General features: G+C 41.0%; 3 protein-coding genes across 4 annotated transcripts in view; 1 reads left to right on the top strand and 2 right to left on the bottom strand.

The window, feature by feature from the left end:
- Positions 1 to 661: 661 nt before the first annotated feature.
- Positions 662 to 8,010, bottom strand: twnk (twinkle mtDNA helicase). Its single transcript, XM_004556744.5, has 7 exons — positions 7,853 to 8,010; positions 6,980 to 7,625; positions 4,041 to 4,743; positions 2,940 to 3,180; positions 2,238 to 2,345; positions 1,990 to 2,131; positions 662 to 1,515 (listed from the first exon to the last, which is right to left on the bottom strand). The coding sequence occupies exons 2-7, from the start codon at positions 7,598 to 7,600 to the stop codon at positions 1,168 to 1,170; spliced, it is 2,163 nt and encodes a 720-aa protein (XP_004556801.3). The 5' UTR covers positions 7,601 to 7,625; positions 7,853 to 8,010; the 3' UTR covers positions 662 to 1,167.
- Positions 8,011 to 8,115: 105 nt separating this feature from the next.
- On the top strand, positions 8,116 to 12,679 carry mrpl43 (mitochondrial ribosomal protein L43). Its single transcript, XM_004556742.4, has 3 exons — positions 8,116 to 8,384; positions 10,297 to 10,403; positions 12,389 to 12,679. The coding sequence occupies exons 1-3, from the start codon at positions 8,254 to 8,256 to the stop codon at positions 12,604 to 12,606; spliced, it is 456 nt and encodes a 151-aa protein (XP_004556799.1). The 5' UTR covers positions 8,116 to 8,253; the 3' UTR covers positions 12,607 to 12,679.
- A 1,899-nt stretch (positions 12,680 to 14,578) lies between these two features.
- Positions 14,579 to 24,562, bottom strand: part of sema4gb (sema domain, immunoglobulin domain (Ig), transmembrane domain (TM) and short cytoplasmic domain, (semaphorin) 4Gb) — a 55,762-nt gene continuing 45,778 nt past the window's right edge. For both annotated transcript variants that reach the window (XM_004556743.4, XM_076887674.1), the window contains exons 13-15: positions 24,189 to 24,343; positions 21,650 to 21,711; positions 14,579 to 21,055 (exon numbers count right to left, since the gene is read on the bottom strand). In XM_004556743.4, the coding sequence (XP_004556800.3) occupies positions 20,088 to 21,055; positions 21,650 to 21,711; positions 24,189 to 24,343 (1,185 nt within the window). In that variant the 3' untranslated portion in view covers positions 14,579 to 20,087. The remainder of the gene's footprint in view (positions 21,056 to 21,649; positions 21,712 to 24,188; positions 24,344 to 24,562) is intronic.

Below are 24,562 nucleotides of genomic sequence, written 5' to 3'. Positions count from 1 at the left end.
TGCTGATTCTACTCGTAACCCCACACCAGTGCAACCGAGGCAGGGTAGTTGACTTTACCCATGAAATATTCATAGGAAGATGTTTTAAAAACACTTTGCATTTATTTAAAGTCACCCACTCTAAATAATGCATTGTGTGGTGTGACATTGGAGAAGGCCATGGTTGGACAATGAAGGGTAATTAACAGGCAAGTGTGCTAAAACCTTTAGTACTCTTCTCTTCCATACGTGGTATTTGAACTTAATTATCATTATTCAAAAGGCAGGCTCACAGGAGGATAAAAGGGAACAAACAAACTCTGAAACTCAGTCAAACAGCAAGGAAAGAGGGGTACACAGCTTGCTGCTTAACCAAAGAGTGCAGAATTAAACTACATTTTTCCTAATGTGCATAACTGAGCTTTGTCACGCTTGTAGTCATTTATAAATCAGACATATGGAACAAATCGTTAGCAAGTTGTTAAGGCAGTCGCTGCTGTAGCCGAGAGACGAAACTAAACGAACACATATGTCTGTAGTCAGTGATCACTGCCATTTGGAAATAGGACGGCTGATATTTGCTGCTCAACAATTATCTGAAGTTAACTAAACTCCAGTCTCTTAGCACACAACGCCCCCTGGTGACCACAGATAGAAAACGCAATCACAATCTGCATTAGAAGTTGTTGGAGGGGGTTTATTATAAAAAGCAACAAATCATTGTTGTACAAAAAGTCAGTAGAGAACACACTGTGGTAATGTGCAGGGGTTTGTATTATGCCTCTAAGCAGACAGTGATAGTGTTACCATCCCTATTTAATCAGTAGTTCCTGGCGTCACATTATTATTTCAATAGGTTAAACAACACTTAACAAATTCAGTCTTACTACATTGAACAGAAAAGCTTTGAAGACTAGTTTAACACTTTGCTGTCATTATTTCACATTCTGTCTGTAACATGCTTCATTCCACGATGAAACACGTTTTCACTACCTGGCATATTCTGGATTCAGGGATGTTAATTCATACATTTCATATGCATGTTCATATTTATGTACTTGTATTTAGCTTAGCTGAACCTCCTGTTATTGACATACAACTGTCGAACATTATCTTTCATACAAAGAGTCTGGTTGAGGTTTAACATTCAAATCCCTGATCAACAGAGAGAATACTCTGAATGAAAGTTCACTTCTGAATGGCTCCGTTTCCATTTGCAGGACTTTTAACAGTTCGTGGAGTCTTTGTGTTTCCTTTCACTTTCTCTACCTTGTCTTTTTTAACCTCCTCCTTCTTTGACGCTGCTGCAGTGGCCTCGTCCTCCTCCTCGTTTTCCGGCTTAGTGTTGACCTTCCTCAGCTTGTGTTTTCCTTTGATGGGAGTGGAAAAAGTCAGCGAAGACTTGATGAAGTCCAGAGGGAAGATGCCCACGTCTCCATCAAAGCGGTTCTTGGTCACTTGCAGGGATCTGCGGCCAGGACACGTCACCAGCTTCTTTTCCTGCAGTATGAGGACGTTGTCGGCCTCTTGGCTGGCCTGGAAGGAGTTAAAAGTCAAGACGTGTCTTACTTAAATTGGAAAACTGCAGATTTGAGAAGAGAGCAAGCGTATATGCATTTTATTGAAACAGCAAGTCAAGAGATGTGCTTATTTATTAAAATGTTTTTAATGTTTTTTAAGAATCAAAATAGAATGATACCCATGCTATTTTGATGAGTATGAACAAAATTATTATTACTCTCACAATAACAACCTATCGATGCTGTGATTCTATTTTGGCGCTTTTAGTTCTCCTATTAAAATATTTTAATTTGCGAATGCCAGATAGGGGAAATACCCACAAATAGGGTACATTTTTGCTGACCAGGTCACTGGTGACTGTGACAATGTTAAGAGGATAATTAAACATTGTACATTAAATGTACAGTATCTGTCTGCCAACAATTTGTCATTTTCAACTGTTCCTTCAGTATTTTCTACCAGACTGAACTGAAACTCTCACTGCCTTACCTTAGCAGAACCAAAGATTGATGCCGTTTGCAGTTCTCGGTCATCCTCCTCTTTCCTCGGATGAATGATCAGGGTGACATGACAGGAGCTGTTAGTGGCAAACTTCCTGAAAACCCCGATAATGTGGTCCTGGACTGCAAACCTGAGGTACATGAGAACATTGTATTTCCATACAGCATTAACACACCAATAACAGCACTAACATGACATCATCACACACCAGATAAACAACATTTTTTTTATCTTACTTGTCTACTGAAAGGTTTTCTTGTCCCATCATGAACTGTAGATTATCAATGACGACATGGTTGATATCATAGAGGTAGACAGCATGTTGCATTGTGTCCAGCACTGTCCTGCAGGCAAAATTGGACAGGAGTCAGAGGGTCTTAGACCATGTCCACACTAATATGTTTTCGTTTGAAAACGTATCTTTTTCTCTCCGTTTTGGCCTTCTGTCCACACTGAGACTGCGTTTTTGGTCAAGGAAAACAGAGCTTTTTGAAAATGCTCGCCAAAGCGGAAAGGCAGTGTAGACTGCATAAACAGAGACTTTCGGAAACGATGACGCATTTTAGTCATATGATGCAGTCATGTAACCAATTAAACTAAGATCGCAGAGGGCATTATACAGCAGTTATTTTGTTTGCTCTCAATTTTGACAGCCCTATTAAAGATTAATATCAGTTTGTACATGCTCCAGATAGCTTTTCTTCAAATTCTTTAATTCTCACTCGCTTTTGCAACTTTGTACTTTTGTGTTACTTGCAGCAACAACTCCACTTCATTGTTAGTCCATTTAAAAAACTCATTTACTCATTTAACATTTACTGACTGAGCAACCACACTCCAACAAGAAGTGATCAAACTATCAAGATTATGTTAAAAAACAAAGCAAACCTCTTCAATAAAAGAACTTAATGGATCCCTGAAGTACTAATAAGACTTACTTGATGTTCTGCTGCCCATGGAAAGTCATGAAGTAAAGCGACAGCTCTTCAAACTTGTCTGCCCAGAAATCATACTGTTCCAGGTTCTCCTCCAGCCTCTGCATGGCGAACTGTGTCAACATGATCTTGGCTAGACGAACATTGTTGATCTCAAAGCTGCCCCACAAAGTGTTGACACCCTGCATGCAAAGGTCCAGGGCCAACTCACTGATAAAGGTGGTTTTCCCACTTCCAGTAGGACCTGGTAAAGAAACATCATGATTGCGTACTGGGTTAATAAAGCTAGTACTTGTACTTTATATTTAAACTGGTAAACTAAAAAGCCATCATACTTCCAGACACTTTAATGAAAAGTAAAAACTTGGCCAGCTGTGAGTGTTTTACATCCTCTTCCTTTAAAGAAAGTATGCGGTTTGATTTTTTTTTTTTTATCAAATATTGTGGCTGAATTTAAGTCAGCCTATCTCCGGTTCAAGGTCCTTGAGCAGTGCTGCATGACTTCCACAGCTTTTTAGCATTAATTCAGCTAGGTAATGCAGTGGGTCAGTGTTATAACAGTGATGATTCAATTTAAATGGCACACAGTGGGACACCAGGAAGTGGATTTGTTATTCACATGTTTGAAGTTCCATGATGAAATTGCAGATATAAAGAAGCATGTTGGGACTTTCACTGACTGATCCAAAAATAGCCACAATGCTGCAGAAGTCAGAAAAGGGAAAAACAGGAGCAGTTTTGAAAGTGCTGCAGCACTGACAAATGAGACCATCTTGAAGAAGATATCATCCAAACTTCAATCAGGTATGGTTTTTGTTTTGTTGTTGAGTTGTGAAACTCGATCACAACTCAGGGCAGAACAATAAAAGACTGAATTTAAATCTGCTTGCTTACAAATTGGCTTTGATATTTGGCTACCTAGAAGTGGTGGAAGAAAGATCCATTATCCACAGAGATATTGATTATATGATGCTATGAGTTTTGTTTGTATCACTTTTAAAAAGGGAAGAAATGACTTAATTTTGGTTATGATTTCTTGGGATTTTAAAAAAAACAACTAATTAGTTCCTGAGTCTTAAAACATCATTATTAGTAACACAGTACCTGTAAAAACAGTCAGCTCTCCCTTGCGGTGTCCCTTCAAAATCCTGTTGAGCTCAGGAAACCTCGTCCACTTCACTCCAGCCACCTGATCTGTGTTGACGAGCTCCCCATAAACATCCTCTCTGAGCTGCTTGAAGGACACTATGGACTTATGGGCCGCTGGGATCGAGGCTTTAATGATGTTGCTTAAGTTTTTACCTCGGGCCAGAGCCTCCACCGCACACGGCCGGTACTCACCGGGCCGCACAAGGGAGCAACGCCTGATGCCCAGCTTGCGAGAAAAGCTCTTTGACGCCTCCCAGGAGCGAATGTCTCCCCCCAGCCACAGAGTCACCCGCTTGAACTGCTCCAGGTAGGGCAGCAGGATTGGAGGAAGGCAGCTGACCCCGCGAGGAAGAGCAACACTCGGGAGTCCTGTTGCCTGACTCACAGCCATCGTGTCAAACTCGTGACCCGTCACCACCACCTCCGAGTCCAGACGTCCCACAAGAGGGAGGCCAAACAAGTTGTAATAGGAGTTAGACTTTGGGACTGTAGCTTCATTATATGTGACTTTGTCAGTTTCTGTTCTTTGAGCTGACAGGAGCTTGACCCCTTTTAAAGAGGAATCAGGTCCACCAAACCAGGGGAAAACCAGGCTTTTGGTTGGCTTGAATAATCTCACTCCAAACTTCTTGAGGGTTGCATTGGAGATCTTTGTGATCTGAAACAAAGCATTGACATTACTGTGCCAGATGACACTGTAGAGGAAAAGGTAAGGTCTTGTACATACACCACCATATTTAACAAAATAAATATATATGTTTAAAGTGACTTTACATTCAGGTACTAGCAGTCTCAGAGGATGAGAATGGTTGTGTATGTGCACATATCCCGGGCGTGTCCTCAGAGCGTGTTCTGGGGAGCTTGCAGGAGTGCTGACAGACATATTCAACCTGTCCTTGGCCCACGCTGTGGTACCGGCCTGCTTCAAATCCACCTCCATCGTCCCGATACCCAAAAACTCCAACCCATCTTGCCTCAATGACTACCGCCCAGTAGCACTCACCCCCATCATCACTAAGTGCTTAGAGCGACTGGTCCTAGCACACTTCAAATCCTGTCTCCCCCCCACCCTGGACCCCCACCAATTCGCATACCGCCAGAACAGGAGCACAGAGGATGCAGTCTCCATCGCACTGCACTCTGTCCTCTGACACCTGGACAACAACAACACATACGCCAGAATGCTGTTTATAGACTTCAGTTCAGCATTCAATACAATCCACCCCTCACAACTCATCAGGAAACTGACAGACCTGGGCATCAGTTCCCTCATCTGCAAATGGTTACTGGACTTCCTGACCAACCGCCCCCAACATGTCCGGCTGGATAACCGCTGCTCATCTACCATCACAATGAACACCGGTGTACCACAAGGCTGTGTGATGAGCCCTTTCCTCTACTCCCTCTTCACCCACGACTGCAGACCTGCTGATGGTTCCAACACCATCATTAAGTTTGCAGATGACACCACGGTGATTGGCCTCATCAGTGACAACGATGAGGCCGCCTACAGGGAGGAGGTGGATCGTCTGGCTGAGTGGTGCGACACAAACAACCTGCTGCTTAACACCGAGAAGACCAAGGAGCTCATCGTGGACTACAGGAGGAATGCTGACCCACATCCACCCATCCACATTAAGGGGACGGCTGTGGAGCGTGTGAGCAGCTTCAAGTTCCTGGGAGTCCACATCTCCGAGGATCTCACCTGGACGACCAACTGCTCCAAGCTGGTCAAGAAGGCTCACCAGCACCTCTTCTTCTTGAAGACTCTGAGGAAGAACCACCTGTCCTCAGACATCCTGGTGAACTTCTATCGTTGCACCATCGAGAGCATCCTGACCAACTGTATAACAGTCTGGTACGGGAACTGCTCTGCCTCGGACCGGAAGGCGTTGCAGAGGGTCGTGAAAACTGCCCAGCGCATTGCCGGAGCACCACTTCCTGCCATAAAAGACATCTACAGGAAGCGGTGTCTGAAAAGGGCTGGGAAAATCATCAGAGACCCCAGTCACCCATCACATGGACTCTGCACCCTCCTGCCCTCTGGGAGGCGCCACAGGAGCCTCCGGACTAAGACCACCAGGTACCGGAACAGCTTCTTCCCCACAGCTGTCAGACTCCTGAACTCTGCCTCCTGACATCTGACCCACATTAAAACATGGACTGAACATACACACACCCACAATGGACAACTGTACCCTCAAACACACAATAATAACATGGACTGAACCACCACTCACAACCACCAGGACTTTATATAGCCTCTGTAGAATTATCCACATATCTCACTTATCTTAACTGCACTACTGTATAGCTCTGTAATAATCATTCTGTACATACGATAATCTTTAATCCTACAACTGTTTACAACTTGCACAGTTCCCATTTCTGTATAACTGTATATCTCAGATTCTGTAAAGTTATTTATTTCATATTCTGTGTAGTTTTTCATATTTATATCCTGTTCATAGCCTGTACATAGCTTGTACTCACTACAGCCTGTACATACCTATAGTTATAGAATATTCACAACATACTTCATACCGTGTACATCATAACATTCCATAATAGACCCATTTCTGTAATATATTTACATATCTATATTATTGCTAATATTTATTGTAATATATCTATATCACTAAAGCACTTCTGGATGGATGCAAACTGCATTTCGTTGCCCTGTACCTGTGCATGTGCAATGACAATAAAGTTGAATTCTATTCTATTCTATATGTTTGTCACAGAGCTGAGGATGTGTGTGTGTGTTAGTTGTTGCCGATCTTTGTAATCAGTGCAGGGAGATGTGTGGTGAGGGCAACAGCTCTGGGGAAGCTGTTCATGAGCTGCTCGTGTCATCTTTTGAATTAAGAATCACAAATTACACAGAATAATACCTGGAAAATGGTTTTAATCAGCTGAGCTTCATCCTCTGGGAGGTCAGTGAGTGGCACAGAGGTGGACCAGATCCTCTGCACCTCTCTCAGCTCCCTCTCTCTCTCCTCCTGCTCCTCCACACTCTCCGGATACCCCAGAAGCACATTAGGGTTAAGGGACTCTTCCCTGTCCTTCTGCATCACCTCCAAACAGTCCTGGAGGTCCTCCCAGCTCCCCTCCACCAGCGTGTCCTTGCACAGAAACTGTCCCGTGGTTTTGTCAATGAACAGGGAGAAGACCTCCTTCCTGGTTGACAAATCCACAAAGATGCTGGGAATGTGGAGGCAGCTGTAACCATCGTGGAAGGGAATATCTTTGGAGCGTAGATACTGTTTGATGTCTGTGACTGTGACTGGGGTCACAGGGAACTCTAAAGTAGAGTTGGTGTCTTTTTTATAACCTCTGGTCCCAGTGTGTGTCAGGAAGTAGCCTGTACCCCAAGGTATTGGAAATGGCCTGTGAAGCAGCCTCTTTGCTAGAGGTCTCAAAAATGGAGATGTAAGACATCCTTGGAGGAGAAACCTTGGAGCTCCCACCTGCAAGAGACAGGTGGAGCTCCTCAGCAGCAAGCCTTTCCACATTGGTTATGTGGTCAGCACGTTGAACCTGCAAAAAGACACCAAGACATGAGGAAACAAGCAGCCTAATATAGGAAAAGCACAGCAAAGTTTTGGGGTGACCTAGACAGTCAAATTAAGGAGAGGCAGAAAACCGTTATTTTCTTGTCAAACGGAGACGTACCGAACATGAAAATTATCATGGAGGCGTATGAAAACATCACTCAAAAGTTAGTGGCGTTTAATAAAACATGAGGCTGAAAAAGAACAACTTACAGTCTCTGATATCTGTCCTCCTCTCCTCCCATGCTCCACTCTAACCCGGGCTTTTCGGTGCGTTTCCAAAACAAGTCCGTGTGAACAATACGGAAGACTAGATATTCGGAAAGCTAGACTAACACATATTTACCTTTTAAATTGTACTTAACGTGATCATTTTTATAGTAGAAAATAAATGTAGTGGTTGGACGTTTAATTTGTCAACGAAAAAAGTCTTCTTCTAGAAGGTATCTTTTTTTGTTAACCGTTATGTCAGCTATGCGTTTCACTCCGGAACTTGCTACTGACGGACAGCGCTGTGTACATGCCCGTCAGGTTGTCCTCTGAGAGCCTTGTTACCGTTTAGTGTGTTTGACTGTGTTATTTTTGTGCAGCAGTAGAAAAAGAGCAGATTAACGATGACTTCCAGAGGGACACCGAGTCGTTTTTTGAGAAGTGTCCTTCAAAATGGCGTCGGTCGGTACGTTTGCCAGCTAAAACGCATCTCCATCGTCTTCTCCAAAAAGGCTCAGAGTTCGCTGGGAGCCAGGTAAAAGAAGTCTTTGATAGTTTATGTAGACAGTTCCTCTAAGTCACGGCCTTGAAAAAATCTAAGAGATTACTTGGTTTCCTGATTAGCACACGGTTTATTGATTTAGATCTTGTAATTATTCTTAAATTAGATCCCAGTCTATTATGTTGACGTTAGTCTTGTACCTCATTATTTTCATTAATCAGCCGTCTTTCCCGGTGGAGGAATCCAAAAGATGCTGTAAGCCAACAGCAGGTTAAAAATCTATTTGTCATAACGTCATAGCATACAATATGCTCATCTGCCGCTTCATTAGGAACACCCTTTCAACTACTCGTTAATGCAAATATCTCGTGAACAAATCACAATGGCAGCAACCGAACACATGTAGACATGGCCAAAGACCAGATGAAGTCCAAACGAGCATCAGAATTTTGAAGAAAGTTAAAGATGTAGACGAGCATCTGTGAACGCACAGCACGTTAAACCTTTGAGCAGATGGGCTACAGCAGCAGAAGACACCTGATGTCACTCCTTTCAGCTGAGAACAGGAAACTGAACCTACACCAAAGCTGGACAATAGAAAATTGGAAATGATGCAACATTCGAATGGAAGGGTCAGAATTTGGTGTAAACTACATGAAATCATGAATTGTAGCTCAGGAGGCAGAGCAGGTCACCAACTGATCAGAAAGTTGGTGTTTTGATGTCCGGCTCCTCCGGTCTACATAGCGAAGTATCCTTGGGCAAGATAATGAACCCCAAGTCGCCTTCTGATGTCATGTCACAGAGCTGAAATCCTCTCAATATGATTTCATTAACATGACAGTGAATTTATTGTACTCACATGGTCTCCGCAGTCACTGCATCTCAATCTAATAGAGCATCTTTAGTAGCAGGAGCAGTAGGTTTGCAACAAGGATGTACAACAAACAGATCTGCAGCAACTATGTGATGCTGTCATGTAAATATGCACCAAAATCTCTGAGGAATGTTTCCAGCACCTTGTTGAATCTATGCCACAAAGAATAATACCAGTTCTGAGGGCAAAAAGCGGTCAAACCCAGTACTGACAAGGTGTAACTGATAGAGTATTTTAGAAATGGCCCAAAAATGTGCAGTTAAGCAGGATTTTTGCAGTTCCTATTATAGCATGTAGGCTCAAATGCACTACCTGCTTCTGTAACACACAATCAGAAAGCCAGATGATCATCACATTCCTGTGATATGGATTCAGGGATCATAGTAGAAGAATCTTTTAGCACTGGCAGTAGATGTTGACAGACATCACCAACAGCCCTTTATTGTTCAAACGCCACATCATGATGCTAGCAGCAGTTACATTTGCAGACTCTCAGCAGAATTTTTCACTGCTCAGAATAGTTTCTGACTTCATGACTGAATGTTCTGTGACTTCAGTAGCCTAAAGATAAAAATAATGTTTCTGTTGATTCATTTTAAGCTGTTTATCTGCTTGCTAACACACAAAATAGGCCAAATACTTTACATTTGCATTATAATAGTGAAAGGGTCCAGCTTCACATTAACCAATTAAAACATCCTGTGCTCTTCTAAAATTGTATTTTAAAGAAAATGTTTTTTTAAAAATTCATATCTGAAAATTGCAGGGTGATGTCTGTCATCTGGAAAGATTTTTTTCCCCCAAGTTTGTTTTATTATCAGTTATTTAACTGTTCATGCATTTCTTTTTCTTTTTGAAATGAAAAGTAGCACAAAGCATAAAATTAAATTATATGATTGTCATTTAATTTTCCATTTTATACAGCTACGCTCAGACTGTGTGGTTTAAACAAAAGTATAATAATTTATTAACCAGTAATGAAAATAATTGGCAGGTATGGCTCAAAAAACAAACAAAAAACTCTGTCACCCTTACCAAACTGTAATACCGGTTAACCTGCTTTTTCAGGGATTTCATCGAGGAGGGAGTTGTGGATTATGCCAACAAGAACCCTGGAACTGTCGTCTATGTGTCTCCGCAGCCCTGCAGAGTACCAAAAATAGTTGCAGAATACTGTAAGTGCCCACAGCTCTGTTCGAATCAGACCTGAATAAATTTACTGGAACAATGGTGAAGCAGAGTGACAGTGAGATTTCTGAATATATATCATTTGTTGATGTAGATATAAAGCAAAGAGAGAAGGAGTTAAGATTACAAGCTTCTGTTAAGGAGTTTAAAGGTAATGAAATTATAATAGAGAGCAACTGAATGTTTATTAGAACATTTATTATATTCCACTCACTAGACTCTGAACTGAGTAATCGATAATGTATACTGAATAAAAAGATGAGTACCAAAATGAATGGTAATCACGTAGGAATATAGTCATGACTCTCTAGAGATGGTAAGCTTTCAAATGCTTCCAAACTAACCATCACAGATGTGCCTGACTAAAATAAGATGAGATAAGACTTAACTGATTCCATCCAAAGTGTTCTGGATGTGGTGTTTAGAGCTGCCCACCAATAGGTTGACAATTGAAACCAGCAACTTGTTGATGTTATAGGTGACCGAGTTGATCATACAGACAGTTGGTCTTACAGGTGCACCCTGTTTATGTATCGTCTGTAAACCATACAGACTTGGTTTAGATTCTCCTGGGTATAGCCTGTGGTATGAGGTTTGCTCAATAACGATGTCTTGCTCTAACTGTTTGAGACAGTCTATCACCCTCTTCCTGTAACAACTACCTGGTTCTCATTTCAGGGGCTCATAAGTATTTTTGTCACTGTGCAGCAACACAATTTTCTCATGTTAGTCTTTCTGGTTTAGCAAAAGCATGCACCTACCCTTGTCTGCCGGAAGGATGATAATGTTGTTATTACTAAGCGATGTGAGTGCCTTCCTCTCCCCCATGTTGATGTTGGATGCTGAGGACATTTTCGTCCCCAGTTGCTCTGCTTCCACATCTGCAAAGTTGATGTTTTGAATTGCTGTTTCTGTAGCTGTGATCAATTCGACTATCGGAATTTGCCTCGGCTTTAAATTTAACCCTGCAAGGATGTTTTTTACTGTTTGGGTGAGTTTTCTGTCAGGCAAATTTTTCCCCCGCTTTCCACATCCTTGGTATGGCATCCTTCTGTCTTCAGGCTGTTGAGGAAACTCCATATTTGGCTATGCAGATGTACTGTTCATAAGACTGGGGAAACCAGCAGTCAGCTGAGACTGAAGAAGTCACGTGGATGGGGATGAAACGTTTTCCCCACTGAAAATGCTACTTCCAGAAAAAAAAGAATCATCTTTTCAGGATTTCCTTACCTGTATGATTGAGCATGCATCAAGGCATATTTTCTAACATTTCTTTCATATTATCTGAAAACTCCTTGAACCAGATTCTTCATATTTTTAGGGTAAATATCTGGTACTGTGGCTTTATCAGTAAGGACATTTATAGAATGATGGATGCTTGAAATCTCTAAAATATTTGGATCCTGGATCTCTGACAGCAAATTTGGAAGTATTGTAGAAATGAGAATTTTGCAGATAGGGAACTGATATTTTATTTCCAGCTTCTCATATAGAAGGCATGTAATAGTCTTTAACCCTGTCACGCCAATTGTATCATATTTGATGAATTAATATTTTAGAATTCTTCATCAGCAAATATGAAACAAATTAAAAGTCACATATGCAAATTAATATTTCATTTAATTTTTAAACATTTTGTCAGAAGTTTTAATGAACACTCCATTTTCAAAAAGCTTGAGTATGGATAAGGTAGATTTTTCATCCAACTTCACTGTTATAATACCCAGCTATGAAACCATGTGCCAAATCCAAATGAACATTTTTAGAAACAGACAGTTTGTGTTAATGTTATATCCAAAATCTGTTGTTCAGTCTCATTTTTACTTACTTAATAAGAAGCACGAAAAGTAAACTGCCATAAAGCAGTCTTAGATACTGTAGGGGGCAGTATAACATAGGTAGAAGGTATTGTTGTTAATGTTAATGTTGTAGGTGTCCTCTTAAAAGTCGCATATATTTTCCTTTTTTGCAGTAAATGGCAACGTGAGGGAAGAAACCATCACGAGCAAAACGTCTCAGCAGATATCCGAGCTTTTGACTAAGCTGACCAATCAGTCCGGTCTGGAAATCATCCGCATCCGCAAACCCTTCCACACAGACAGTCCCAGCATCCAGGGCCTGTGGCACCCTTTCACCAACCGGCCCCCGTCTATTGGCCCCTTAAGGCCACAGAAACCAGATTCTCAATAAGGACTAACGAAAGAAAATGTTGAACTTCCATTTGTATTTTTTGCAATTTAAATTAAATCACTGGTGAATAACAGTTTCTGCATCGGCTTCCTTTTGATTTGTTTTCCTGGATAATACCACACTGTTGTCTGATTTTTTTTTATTTTTTTTTTAACCATCTCCTTCTGTTTGCAGCAGAGCCCACTTGAAGGAAAAATGCTCACAGTTCCAGCTCTAAATGCCACATTTGAATAGACTTTAAATGGATCCACCAGAGCTTTGTCAGCGGGCATACTAAAGAGCAGATAACTGTTTTTAAATCTCAAGGTTATTTAAAGATTTGTGTAATAAGTGCCGCAGATGGAACTTTGAAATAAAAAAACCCAACAACTTTCAGATGTTGATGTTTAAATACAGATTTTCTTTAGAGGTGGGTTTCAGCACATCGAGAGAAGAAGAAGTAGCACAGCTGTTGTGCTGTCTGCATCGCTCAGTGTAAAAACTTAAGAAGAATTACATGTTTTTTAAGTTGTACTCCAGGGTGAATGTAAATGTTTTCACGGCTTAATACTGACAAGATTTGAAGGTGTCCTTAAATATCCCACAGCTTAAATGAACATGACAGATGGTTGTGTGATTGCCTGAGGGACAGCCTTTAACCTTCAGTGTGAGCTGTCCTCTGTAACAGGAACAGAAAATTTAACACTCGTCCAGCGGGTGATTTGTTCAAATTCAACAAGGCGTTGAATTTTGGCACAACTACTGGTTGCTTTCTTTGCAGTTCTTCTACTGAATTCATCATTTTTGACTGCAAAAGGCATTCAGGGTTCACCCCCAGTGTTGCTCTCCAAAAAACAAATACAACCAAGTGGAAACCATCGGACGAATACAAATAAGTCTTCGCATGAAGCCAACGTGAAGAGTGCAGCAGGCGAATGGTATACTTTATAACCCCGGCCACGGGAAATGGTTAGGCAATGTGACTGTTTATGTGGAGCGGGAGAGTGACATGACTGCAAAGGATGCTGATGAGATGCAGGAAGATGTTGCTGTTCATTTCGCTCACTTTCTCCCACGTATCTTTTCTAATTAGCATTCCAGTGTTAAATTAGACTCAGACACGGAGGCTGCACTTGGAATAAAAGTGTCTAACTTTAAATCTCCAAACTTTTCATCAGTAAATTTCAGATTTAAAAAGGGGCATTGCCTGTTTCGTAGAATAAAGTCTTCATTTTTATCCAAAACAGATAAATGTATTCCGCCATTCCCATGTTAAAGTCTGCAACAGCCAGTTTTAAGATTCCAAACCCCTTTATCAACCCATCCAAGCTTTTAATCATCACATGAGTATAAGATGAAGCATTTCTTTCTTTGTGTTTCCACTGATCTCTGGTCAGTTAGCTTGATGAGGTTGAGTCTCCAACCTCATTTCCAGCATCTGAAAGCCACTGCTATATTTGTGTGTGTGTGTAAGTAATTTTGGCACTTACAGTCCTCCATACTATTCTCATTTCCTGTATTTTTAATTTATCTCCGACACCAATTACAGATATCGCAGCTGCTGTTCTCTCATCACGCCCGCCATCCCTGATGGGAAATGGCACAGCTTGACCTGCGCAAGGACACTAAATAAAGTTGTTGTTGCTTAGTTACAGCTGTGAATGCTGCTCTAAAAATGGTAATTTTTACCCCCCTCCTCTGTACCCTGAGTCTATGTTATACCTCTGGCTCATATAAATGACTATGGGGTGGAGTGGGGTTCATTCCCTGTGGAGGACAGTGGCCTTGCTACTCGCCACAAGCTAAAAACAACCAGGTATCTTGAGAGAAGAACCAAGTGAGAACATATTTTGCATGTTGTTTCATGACTTCCTCTCAGGGCTGTTGACAATGAACCTTTTTTCCCCCAAGCTAAAGGTCATCCAAACACTTTTTTAAGCTACATGAACGCCAGAGGAAATTGAATGACATGAAATAAATAAGACATGAGATATCACTTTGGCCAGGTATAATCTGATAAGACAACAAAGAGAAGTTCATTATCTACATCAAAAATAATACAGAACCAGCTTGAATCAAAGTGTCACAGTTTACAGGGGTTTTAGTATGCATGATTTTTAACAAAGCACATAAGAAAGTATAGTGCAAGCTGTGAACTGTTTAGGCCCGACACAAAGAAGAAAGTACATCTACATAAACAGCAGGATAATTTTTGCTATGGAATTAGCAAAAAACAAAACAAAACCAAAAAACCAAAACAATTTCATGTGAACGCAAAGCAGCCAACATGTTAACTAATTAAGTTTAAGTCCATAGTACAGAATAGAGTGTTTATTGTAAACGAATTGCCCTTGAATGACAGTGAAATAGCAGCAGTAATGACCTTAGATTCAGGTGAAACTTCCACTATGTTCAGTAATACCCAGACATTTACAAGAAAAAATTCTATATAACACAAACATGTTGAACACAGTAGAAGCTGCAATTATTTTACACATTTTATTGAAATTAAATGTTAACCAGCAAAAAAATAAAACAAAAACATTTTACACTGTACAATTTTGATTTAAATATATACCGTGGGCCTATTATGCAACTTCCAGTACCTTTGCATAAACCAGTCTAAAATTATCCTACTTGTCTTATGCTGGGCCTGTCTTGTCTTGTCTGGAAACAAGTTGTTTTAGCCTCTCTCTTTAAGCCAGCTGCCCTCTGATTGATTGACTAGCAGCAGGTGGGTGGAGCTTCTGTACATGAGATGCCATATTAGGGTTATCAGCCCTGTCTGACATCATATAGATCTAAGAGTCGGAAACTGTCAGAAAGTAAATGTAAATAGCAGTCTGAAGCTTGAGCTTGTCATTATTTGAAACTATACAAGCTAACAAGGGAAACATAAAACAACCCTTTGAATGCTTAAGCTGTCGGATTGAGAGCTTCATAACATAACAGCGTCTTAAACTGCTACAGAAAATCCAATTGTTACTTGAATTCCCACATATTCAAAAACACAAACTCGAGTGCTCTTTTAAAAGCCGGCTTTAATTGATTAGAGGCCACTGTGACCATTTGGAAATTCAGCCGGGTCCTTGAGAAGCGAGTGTGAATGTGAGCGGCGAGGGTTACAGATGATGCTGCCATGTAGAAGTAATGAGCAGTGGTAATAAAAGAGGCAGCAGAGATGGAAAGAGTTGAGGACAGAAGATTATGATCAAAACATGTGGAGTGGTTTGTTTTTTTGCTTTTTTATAAAGGGCTGATCAGAAACGGGAGATGAAGAAGATGAAGTGGCAAAGTTTGGGAGAAAGTATGAAGCAAGAACTTTAAGTTCAGGTTTTTACCACATACTGTAGTTTAAAACCATATATATGGCATTTAAAATATATAAAAGCAGGTCATTGTAAGCTTTAAATTTGTCCACTGCATTGCTTATGGATACAGGGTGTAACAAGATTATTATTTTACTAGGATACAGTAAAAATGGACTTGTGGCTTCTGGCAAAAACCTTGACAAACACACTATACTCAGTGTTTAGTAAACTGAAAAGCCTTTAACGCTGACACTAAAGTACAAAAAAACAGTCAGATCAAAGTTTGGATCATAGTGGTACTGATCTGATACTAAATACAAATATGCCCATTTAGAACAGCTTATTTGTGCTGTCACATAATGATGCTATGTACTGTAATAAAAGCACACTGAAGCTTTTGCCTGTCTGTGTGTCTGTCTGTGTGTTTTACGCTCTCTCCAAACGTATGCACCGCCCTTTGCAGCTGAATCCACTCAGCAATTAAGCCTGGGAGTATTTAAGCGGAGGCAGGGGGAGAGGAGAACCTCAGTCTTTTAGTGTATTTCTGTTTGCAGTGTATGAGCTCATGGAGATTTGTGCGTGCAGTTTGCCAGCTATTTGATTAATTTCCCTTTTAGTTACAGGCTACTAAATTTTGTCGCATTCTTTTTACTTTTATGTGGCGATAGCAGCTTGGCCATGGTTCTGACTTTACTTAATTAAAAAAAAAATGTTGTTTTGTTCCTGAATCACCCAGAGACTTCTTCTGTCGCTTCCCCAGATGCCACAGACTTCCTGGGGAATATAACATGCGCACTTTTGCAGAGTTTCTCTTAAGCAATAATCATGATGTGGCTGGGTGCACATGGATTGCCAAAAAATCTGTAGTGCATAGTTTTAAAAGACCAGCTTAATAATATGCAAGCATGCAATCAGTTAAGTGCTTTGATTTGATTGAATTAATGTGGTTCTTTAGTCACAGAGAATTTCTTCTACCTCTATTTGCATAGAGTGGACTGCCTGGACTATATTATCCTCAGCAAAAAAAAAGAATGAAAAATCCATGATGCCAAAGTACAAGACACACGAGAAGACCTGCAAGTGCAAAACATCTCCTGTCTACTAGTATTGCCATCTGTTTCCTGCATGACTAACCAGGACACGCAGGTCAAATGTTTTGTGGCTGGATGTACCTGCAGAGATGACAGCGAGGCATGCAAACAGACAAGAAGCTGCTGTCCTCCCCTCGTGGAGGTGAGCCAAACACGGCTCTCGCTGTCTGACAGATAAACAATGAGAGCCACCAGAGAGGGCCGCTGCTTGTGCTGAAGCTACGAGAGCTGATTCAACACTTTGCAGCAAAGACGGATCTTTATTTACCACTGGCCGTGACACGTTTACAAAAAGCTCAGAGATTCATTTCAGTCACTTCCCCGTAAGATATACACGTAGCATTTAATCATAGCGTTGTTCACCTTGTTGAGGAAATACAGTGAAGGCTGCAGTTCTTGTTGTTTTGGCATTGCACTAATGTCAGGTAAACACTCAGGATGCTTTTGTGGGCTGCATGTGTGAAGGTCTTCTCCACTTGGGTTTGGCAACTTGCCACGTGCAGCTTTAGCAAAGCAGAGGACAAATGTGAGCCTGGCTCTCAGCGTTGTTTTAAGAGATAGATGACTAGAACTTTTTTTAATTTTTGCTGTAGAAATCCATGTGATTTCTGTTTGTTTTTTCACCTGTTTTTGTATGAAACCATGTTCTTGATGTTTTGAGAGAAAGTAAAACAGTCAATGTTATTCAGAAAACAGGCCTTAAATATAAATATAAAACAGCATCTAAAAACTTTCTTTATAGGATTTCATCAGTTTGTGGTTCCCGGTTCGCCTCCACAACCCTGAAGCCAGTCTGTGATCTACAGCAAAAGCCAATCAATCTGACCACCACGCTGACTGCTCCTTTAATAGACTGCATGTTTACTTTCATAAAGTTTTATCTCTTTTCCCACAGAGAGGCTAAAAATAGAAATACTACAGGGAAAAAAATAGTTCCAAGTTTGCTACAGGTTTTTCCATTGGCACTGGCACAGCACACTATGCTACTAACGGTTGCAACAGTGGCGTATATTTATTGCTATTTACATGAGCAAAAATCAAGGGGGGAAAGTGGCTTAAATAAATACACTAAAATGTAAGACTTGTCTTAAAATCTGTGCTCTAGTGTGCTGTATCAAAACTGGATTCTTAAAGTGATACTTTTACTAAAGTCAACATTTTAGTTATTATAATGATTGTGGCCGACGGCTTAACAGAGAAGATAAATGTTGTTTATCGAGCAAAAATGCCAAACATTCACAGCTTTCAGATCCTAAAGTGAGAAATCATAGGAAAATAATCATTCGTTACATCTCTGCAAAGGACATGCATCATAGAAAAAGTGGTTTGAAACATGACAAGCCACTCAAAACCCATTCCTGGAGCTTTGTGTGCTCAGCTTTCACTCATTTTTCCATATGCTCAATATTTTACACAAACAATTAATTTTGTGAAAATATGGATTAATACTCTACCTCCTTTCAAGCCAGTTTAAAAATATACAAGGCTTGCTGCTCATCTCAATCAATATAAATCTAAATTTAAACTTGATTTAATTAGGCTAATCTCCCCTTCAAGGTCATCTTGTTGTGCACATCTGGATCAATTCCAGGGTAGCTATTTTTAGCACGCTCCTCCAAAAGTCCCGTTATGAACGCTTGCACTTTTGTATCTAGAATTTCACAGAGCAGCAAACATCAGCTGCTGTGTGATCCAGCTGATTACTGTTGATGCAAACTTGGTCTTTGGTTACATCCAGAATCCAAAGAGTAGCTTTCGCTGGAAGAGTCCACAGTGTCCAAGCACAAAGGTGGTGCTGCCAGGAGACATTTGTGGGGTTTTTCAATGTTTAGTCATTTCTCAGGGAGAGTTTTCCAACACTGATATTTACTTTAACCTCCTGAAGCATGTGAGAGATGACATCTGGTATGAACCATCTAAACAGTCTATAGAAAATCTTTTTTTTTAGCCACAGCAACAAAATCCGTGCTAAACACCTGCCACACATGCCAGATTTGATTGCCTCTGACATTATCCTCTTCTCCTAAAAAAATCCAAGATGATCGGTTCCAGTTTCGACACCACACATCACAGAACCAGAGCTGCAAGAGGGTATAATGGGACTTCCAAGCAGCAACCTAAAAGTAACAGCCACATTCAAAGTGCTGTAATGCTTCCTAAAGCGATATTCTTGAAGGAGAGATTGGTCAAATTTAAATCTCTTGTAGCTTTTTATTTTGCTGGGCATACACAGAACTTTACCTTCACACCACATAGGTCTTTTATTAGTCTTTAGTTTGGTAGGTTAGTGCATTTATAAAAATTTAAAAAAGACGAGAGGGGGCATGGATGCCTCCTTACTTAAGCCGTGATGACCTTGTTCATCCTAAGAGCATGGATTGTTTCATTTGCCGTTTTGTAATCTTCCTCATCGATATGTTTTTAGGACTTCTCAAAAAAGCCACTTGAAAAAGCTTCTTTTACCTCATAGAAAGGCTCACTGTGCAGTTTGTGATAATACCAGTCCACAAACACAGTCACAAGCAACAAAAAGGTGCATCTTCATACACAGGACTGGGTGGTAAAGCTGTAAGCACATTAGGTGCTACTGTTCTTAGGCCATGTTTTTAATTTATACAAAATAGCCTAATGCTTAGCATGTTTGGATGAACTATCACTTTAAGCTCCACAGATACCTAATATTACATGGTTATAAAACTTCTTAAATCTCTCCACAGTCTCGGAAATGCTTGATCACCTCCTGGCCTAATTTAGTTTTTGTATCCATGTCCTATTTTGTAACATTGGCTTTTTTGTCGTCTGACTGCCATCTTTCAGAAACTTCCAGAGAGTCTGCACTTTAGGTATCATCTTTAAGCTCCTTGGTTGTAGCAATTTTTCACAGCTCCACATTTTAGCAGTCTCTGATTAGTGAAATCCTGGGCCATTTGTCACCGAAGACACAACAGGCTGAATATTTCTGACCAAGTTATGACATGACCTGCAGGTACTCTGTGCAATTAAGAGCAGCACTTCATAAAATAGTCATTTTTCCCCACAAGTACGGATCACCTCTAGGGTAAAAATAAATAACAGTGGGATGAAGCATAAGAGGGGTGTCCTAGATGGAACTCTCATCGGGTTGCAAGTCCAGTTGTGTGTGTTTCCTTTTCTCCAGGATCCTGTTGAGCTCCTCTGTGAAGGAATGGTAGAGCGGGGACATACCGTCAGGGTCGGCCTGCCTCAGCAGCATGTAGCTGTTTCCGTTCATCTTCCTCAGCACGCTGGGCAGAGTGGCCGAGAGCCCGTTGGCATAGTCCATGTTGGGAAGCGGGGGTGGCATGGGAAGAGGAGGAGCCGGAGGAGGTGTTTTAGCTGGAGACATCTGGCCTTCACCTGGCACTATCTGGAGGAAGCCATCACCCAGGTCCCCAAAGCTCGGCACTGAGATGGACCGACGACCCTGACGGCCATTGCAGTGGCTTGAGATGGTTTTAAGTTCAAGGTGGGAGCTCCTTTTTCTCTCAGAGGCACCTAGGACTTGGAGACCTTGCTGGGAGAACTTCCGATCCTGAGAGGCTCGTCTAGTGCAGAAGCTTACATAAAGAAGGACCACAGTCAAAACCAAGCAAAGCCCACCGAGAACCGCCACCAGAGAGATGTACACGGCCTCCATGTGTCTGTAGGTCTGAAACTCAGGTCTTGAAGGAAGTGGGGCAGGAGGCGAGGGCAAGGGCTGCTCAGTGGGGCTGCCGGTAGAGAAAACAGTCGGGCTGGAAATTGTAGTGGGGTTAGTTGTGGCTGTGGGTTCCACAGGGAAGTACGGCTCTGTGTGAACCCTTACTGTGTAGAGATAGACCAGAACTGAGACTGAGTTCTCGAGAGCAAAGCAGCGGTAAATGCCGCTCTGCTGGGTGCGAGCTCCGATTATCAGGAGGCCATCTGTGCCGATCCGATAGCCCGAATTGAGGTCGTATCCCTGGAGCTCCCTGCCGTTTAGCGTCCAGCGTGGAGTTGCCAGGTTGGAGCGTAGTTCACACTGGAGTAGCACGTCGTCACCCGACATCACAGAACGCCTCCGATGGACCACTGAGGATAAAAACAAGAGGACAAGAGACATGAGATGGAGTTAAAAAGAAAAGTGAAGTGAAAAAGACAGAAGAAGACTAGTGGAACGTGAGAACGTGAGAACGTGAGAAACAGTGTGACACAAATGCAGGAAGACAGAGCAATGAATATACAAGATGTCGGGTCACCAAGGTTACAATTTAAAAGTGAAGGTGAGCAACGTGTACAGCACCAGCATCGCTTTCCATCACATTTCATAAGCTGCTTTAAATGTAGCGAGCTCTGCAGTGCAGCCAGCAGGCCCGTCTGACCTCCAGCAAGAGAGGAACTGATTAAAATGTGTAAGCTGGGACCTGGGGGATGGGTAGGGAACATACACCTAATAAAATCCCTTAATAGATACTAAAAGCTTTAGTTTTCTGGCAGAGAAGGAAGATGGAAGGAAGATTTTTTAACCCCATCATCTGTGAGAGAGTCAGAAAAACTTATCAAGTGGGAAGGATGGTAAGGTAAAATGAAGAACTAACCTTTTTTAAAAATGAACAAAGACGCTGTGGTATAATGGATTTACAGTGTAGAAATGAAGTGCACGTGAATGTGTGAAGCAACACGTACCATTTCCTGAATTCTCCTTGCAGCCCCTGACCCCTCTCAAGATATCCTGGGTTAGGTTCGACCTGCAATAGTAATTAGGAAAAATTTGCATTTAACCTTCATTAACCCTAAGAGATAAGCGTTAGAGTAAAAAGCGAGTGTCTTCTGAGAGCATAAATAACAGCGAGGTATAAAAATGCAGCAAAACTGTGATAAACAGAAACGTGATTGTCATATCATAAAGAAGATTTCTCCAATCAAGATTTCGACACAAAACTACCTGAAAGCTGCAAATATTGAGCCATTTCTGCAGCAAAGCCTTAATATCATAAAAAGAAATAAACTTGAGATAGCTTGGGTTCCCAGCAATAAGAGGAGGATACCTAAATGCTTTTTTTATGCAGCCCACTGTGGATTAGTACTAGGGATAAATTCCCCATCTCCTCCTTTATAGAAGGATTACTATAACAAAATGTTTTTCAAAGAAATAATATGGATATTGTAACTTAATAAGCTTTAAGAAGGAAGCATTACCATCCAAATCTTTTTGCTACTTTCTTTGGATGTGATGCAGCAGCCAAAGTATAAAACAAATCCACGGGGAGGGCCGAAGTGTCTGCTGCAGTAATGGAGATTAAGATGTCTGCTACTCAGTCATGCAGAGTTAATGAAGAGAGGCACAAACAGTCCCCAGTGCAAAGAGTGAACACAAGCATGCCTGTTTACTGTCATGTACCACGTGCACTTTTTTTTCCACTGGAATTAATTTACAAAATCCAGGTAAGCTCCTAGTAAACAAAGGAGGAATCTAACTTAGCAATTTTTGCATAGACCTGCATGTCCTGAAGCCTATTACACCTGATGCTGGGCAACAGATAGGATACACCTGGATGGTTTGACAGTCCTGTAAAACTGATTAGTGATATCATACAGTATTAGCTCCATCTCCAGTAAAGTGGCAGCAATGCAGCACATTTAAGCCTGTGGACACGGTCAAGTTGACCTGCTAAAGTTCAAACTGGGCATCGGAATGGGGAAGAAAGCTCATTTAAGGCACATTGAATGTTGCATGGTTGTTGGTGCCAGGTTGGATGGTCTGAGTACTTCAAAAACTGGTGATCTACAGGGATTTTCCCACACAAACATCCCTAGAGTTAACAGAGAATGAGCCAAAAAAGAGAAAATATTTTCTGGGAGAAAATTCCTTGTTCAAGTCAAAGGTCAAAAGAGAATAACCAGACTTCTTCGAGCTGACAGGATAACAAGAGTAACTCAAATAATCACTCATTACGATTAAGGAATGTGGAAGAGTATCTAATGCACAACTCGTTAAACCTTAAAGTAGTCGGGCTACAGCAACAGAAGACCACGCCAGGTGCTACTCCTGATAGCTAAGAATAGAAAACGACTAGAACTCATAGGATCAGAGTTTGGAGTAAAGAACATGAAGGCACACATCCATTCTGCCTTATATCAACAGCTCAGGCTGCTGGTGGTGTAATGTGGGGGATATTTTATTGGCATATATCCCACGGAGAGTTAAGGCAGCTCTGAATGCAAACGGGGTCCAAATGGTACTAACAAGGTGTTCCTCATAAAGGTTTGGTGAGTGTACATTAGCATTTATTTAATATTGACAAAATACTCTCAAAGTTTTAATTATTGTGTTGTACCAGTTGTACCAGTTTCTCTCATGTAAATATTTCAGATGGCGATATGTAAAGTAAAATGTTACTGAAAGAGGAAAGACACGATTTCACTCACTTCCACCCTGTTTGTTTTTCCGTTCTACATGCAGAGCTACATGAGACATAAAGATTGAAATCATATCCAAATGGGTGGGGGCTTTTTTTGTGTGTGTGCGTACTTGAAATTCAAAACTTCCCATTATGTGCGAAGCTCCTGCTGAGCTGAACAGAGCTGATGAGAAAAATCCAGGTCAACTACATTGTCTTAGACCTGCTTTCATAGAAGATTTGTTGGAGGGATACAGAAGCTGTATAAATAATTAACTGTGCTCTGGTATTGTTTGGCCCAGAAGGAAGAAATAAACATAAGCTAAAAAAGGTCATGTAATGCAAAAATGTACAGCACAAAAAGTTAATCATCTTATTCACCTCTCCCTAATCTCCTGTAATTTTTCCAGAGGGCTTGATGGTAATGTTATGTTAAATCAACATGCCATCAGTTATGAGCAGTTCACCACATTATTTAACAGTTACATTAGAAAAAAATAAATAAAATCTAAATAAAAAGTACATTTTATGCTCAATTTTTCAGCTCATGTAAAAAAATAGATATAGAGTTAACAGAATATGACAAAATTAGGAAAAATCGGAGACTACAGAGCAGGTGGAACTGTGGAGAAGGTTTAGGGAAGTATAGATTCAGGATCTATGGAAGAGCAAAGCAAATGTATCTTGTTTGTTTTCTGCCAGATCTCTGTAACCCCATTTTTTTTTGCATGCATTGTGTAATTATGCATGTGTGTGACACTAAAATACATTGAGTCTGTGTCCTTACTGGAAATATTCTTTTTTTTGAGTGCATGTGCCCTTACTTTTGTGCACGTGAAGATATTTCCACACACACTTTCCCATCCCAGCCACAGAAGGGGTCTCTGGCGAACACACAGTCATAACAGGAAGTGTACCTCTTGCAGGCTGACATCGGTACCTGCACGACTCCAGAGTGCGACCCAACATAGACACTCCTCTGTAAAACAGGAGCATATTTGGAAGATTTTTTCCTCATGTTAAATATTGTAATGCCCTTCAGTATAGACAGTGTATTTGTTCTTTAATCATCAGTTATTAATCGGTGGAGAAGGGAAGAGTTCCACAACCTTTTTGGGGTATGACAGGGATTTAGGCGCAAAGGTTGCCCATTTTCATTTAGATATAAATCCTTATTCTGTTAACGTACAGTTTTACT

The sequence above is a fragment of the Maylandia zebra genome, linkage group LG8 (genome assembly GCF_041146795.1).
Source record: "Maylandia zebra isolate NMK-2024a linkage group LG8, Mzebra_GT3a, whole genome shotgun sequence".
Lineage (NCBI taxonomy): Eukaryota > Metazoa > Chordata > Actinopteri > Cichliformes > Cichlidae > Maylandia > Maylandia zebra.
Note: the sequence above shows the minus strand (reverse complement) of the source record. Positions and strands in the feature narration are given on the sequence as shown.

Coding starts and splice junctions, on each gene's coding strand:
- twnk (XM_004556744.5), bottom strand. CDS start 7,600: ATGTGGAAAGGCTTGCTGCTGAGGAGCTCCACCTGTCTCTTGCAGGTG. Junction 3,181..4,040: donor AGAGCTGACTGTTTTTACAG/GTACTGTGTTAC, acceptor TTTCTTTACCAG/GTCCTACTGGAAGTGGGAAA. Junction 2,346..2,939: donor CATGGGCAGCAGAACATCAA/GTAAGTCTTATT, acceptor TTTTGCCTGCAG/GACAGTGCTGGACACAATGC.
- mrpl43 (XM_004556742.4), top strand. CDS start 8,254: ATGACTTCCAGAGGGACACCGAGTCGTTTTTTGAGAAGTGTCCTTCAA. Junction 8,385..10,296: donor CAGAGTTCGCTGGGAGCCAG/GTAAAAGAAGTC, acceptor CTGCTTTTTCAG/GGATTTCATCGAGGAGGGAG. Junction 10,404..12,388: donor AAAAATAGTTGCAGAATACT/GTAAGTGCCCAC, acceptor CCTTTTTTGCAG/TAAATGGCAACGTGAGGGAA.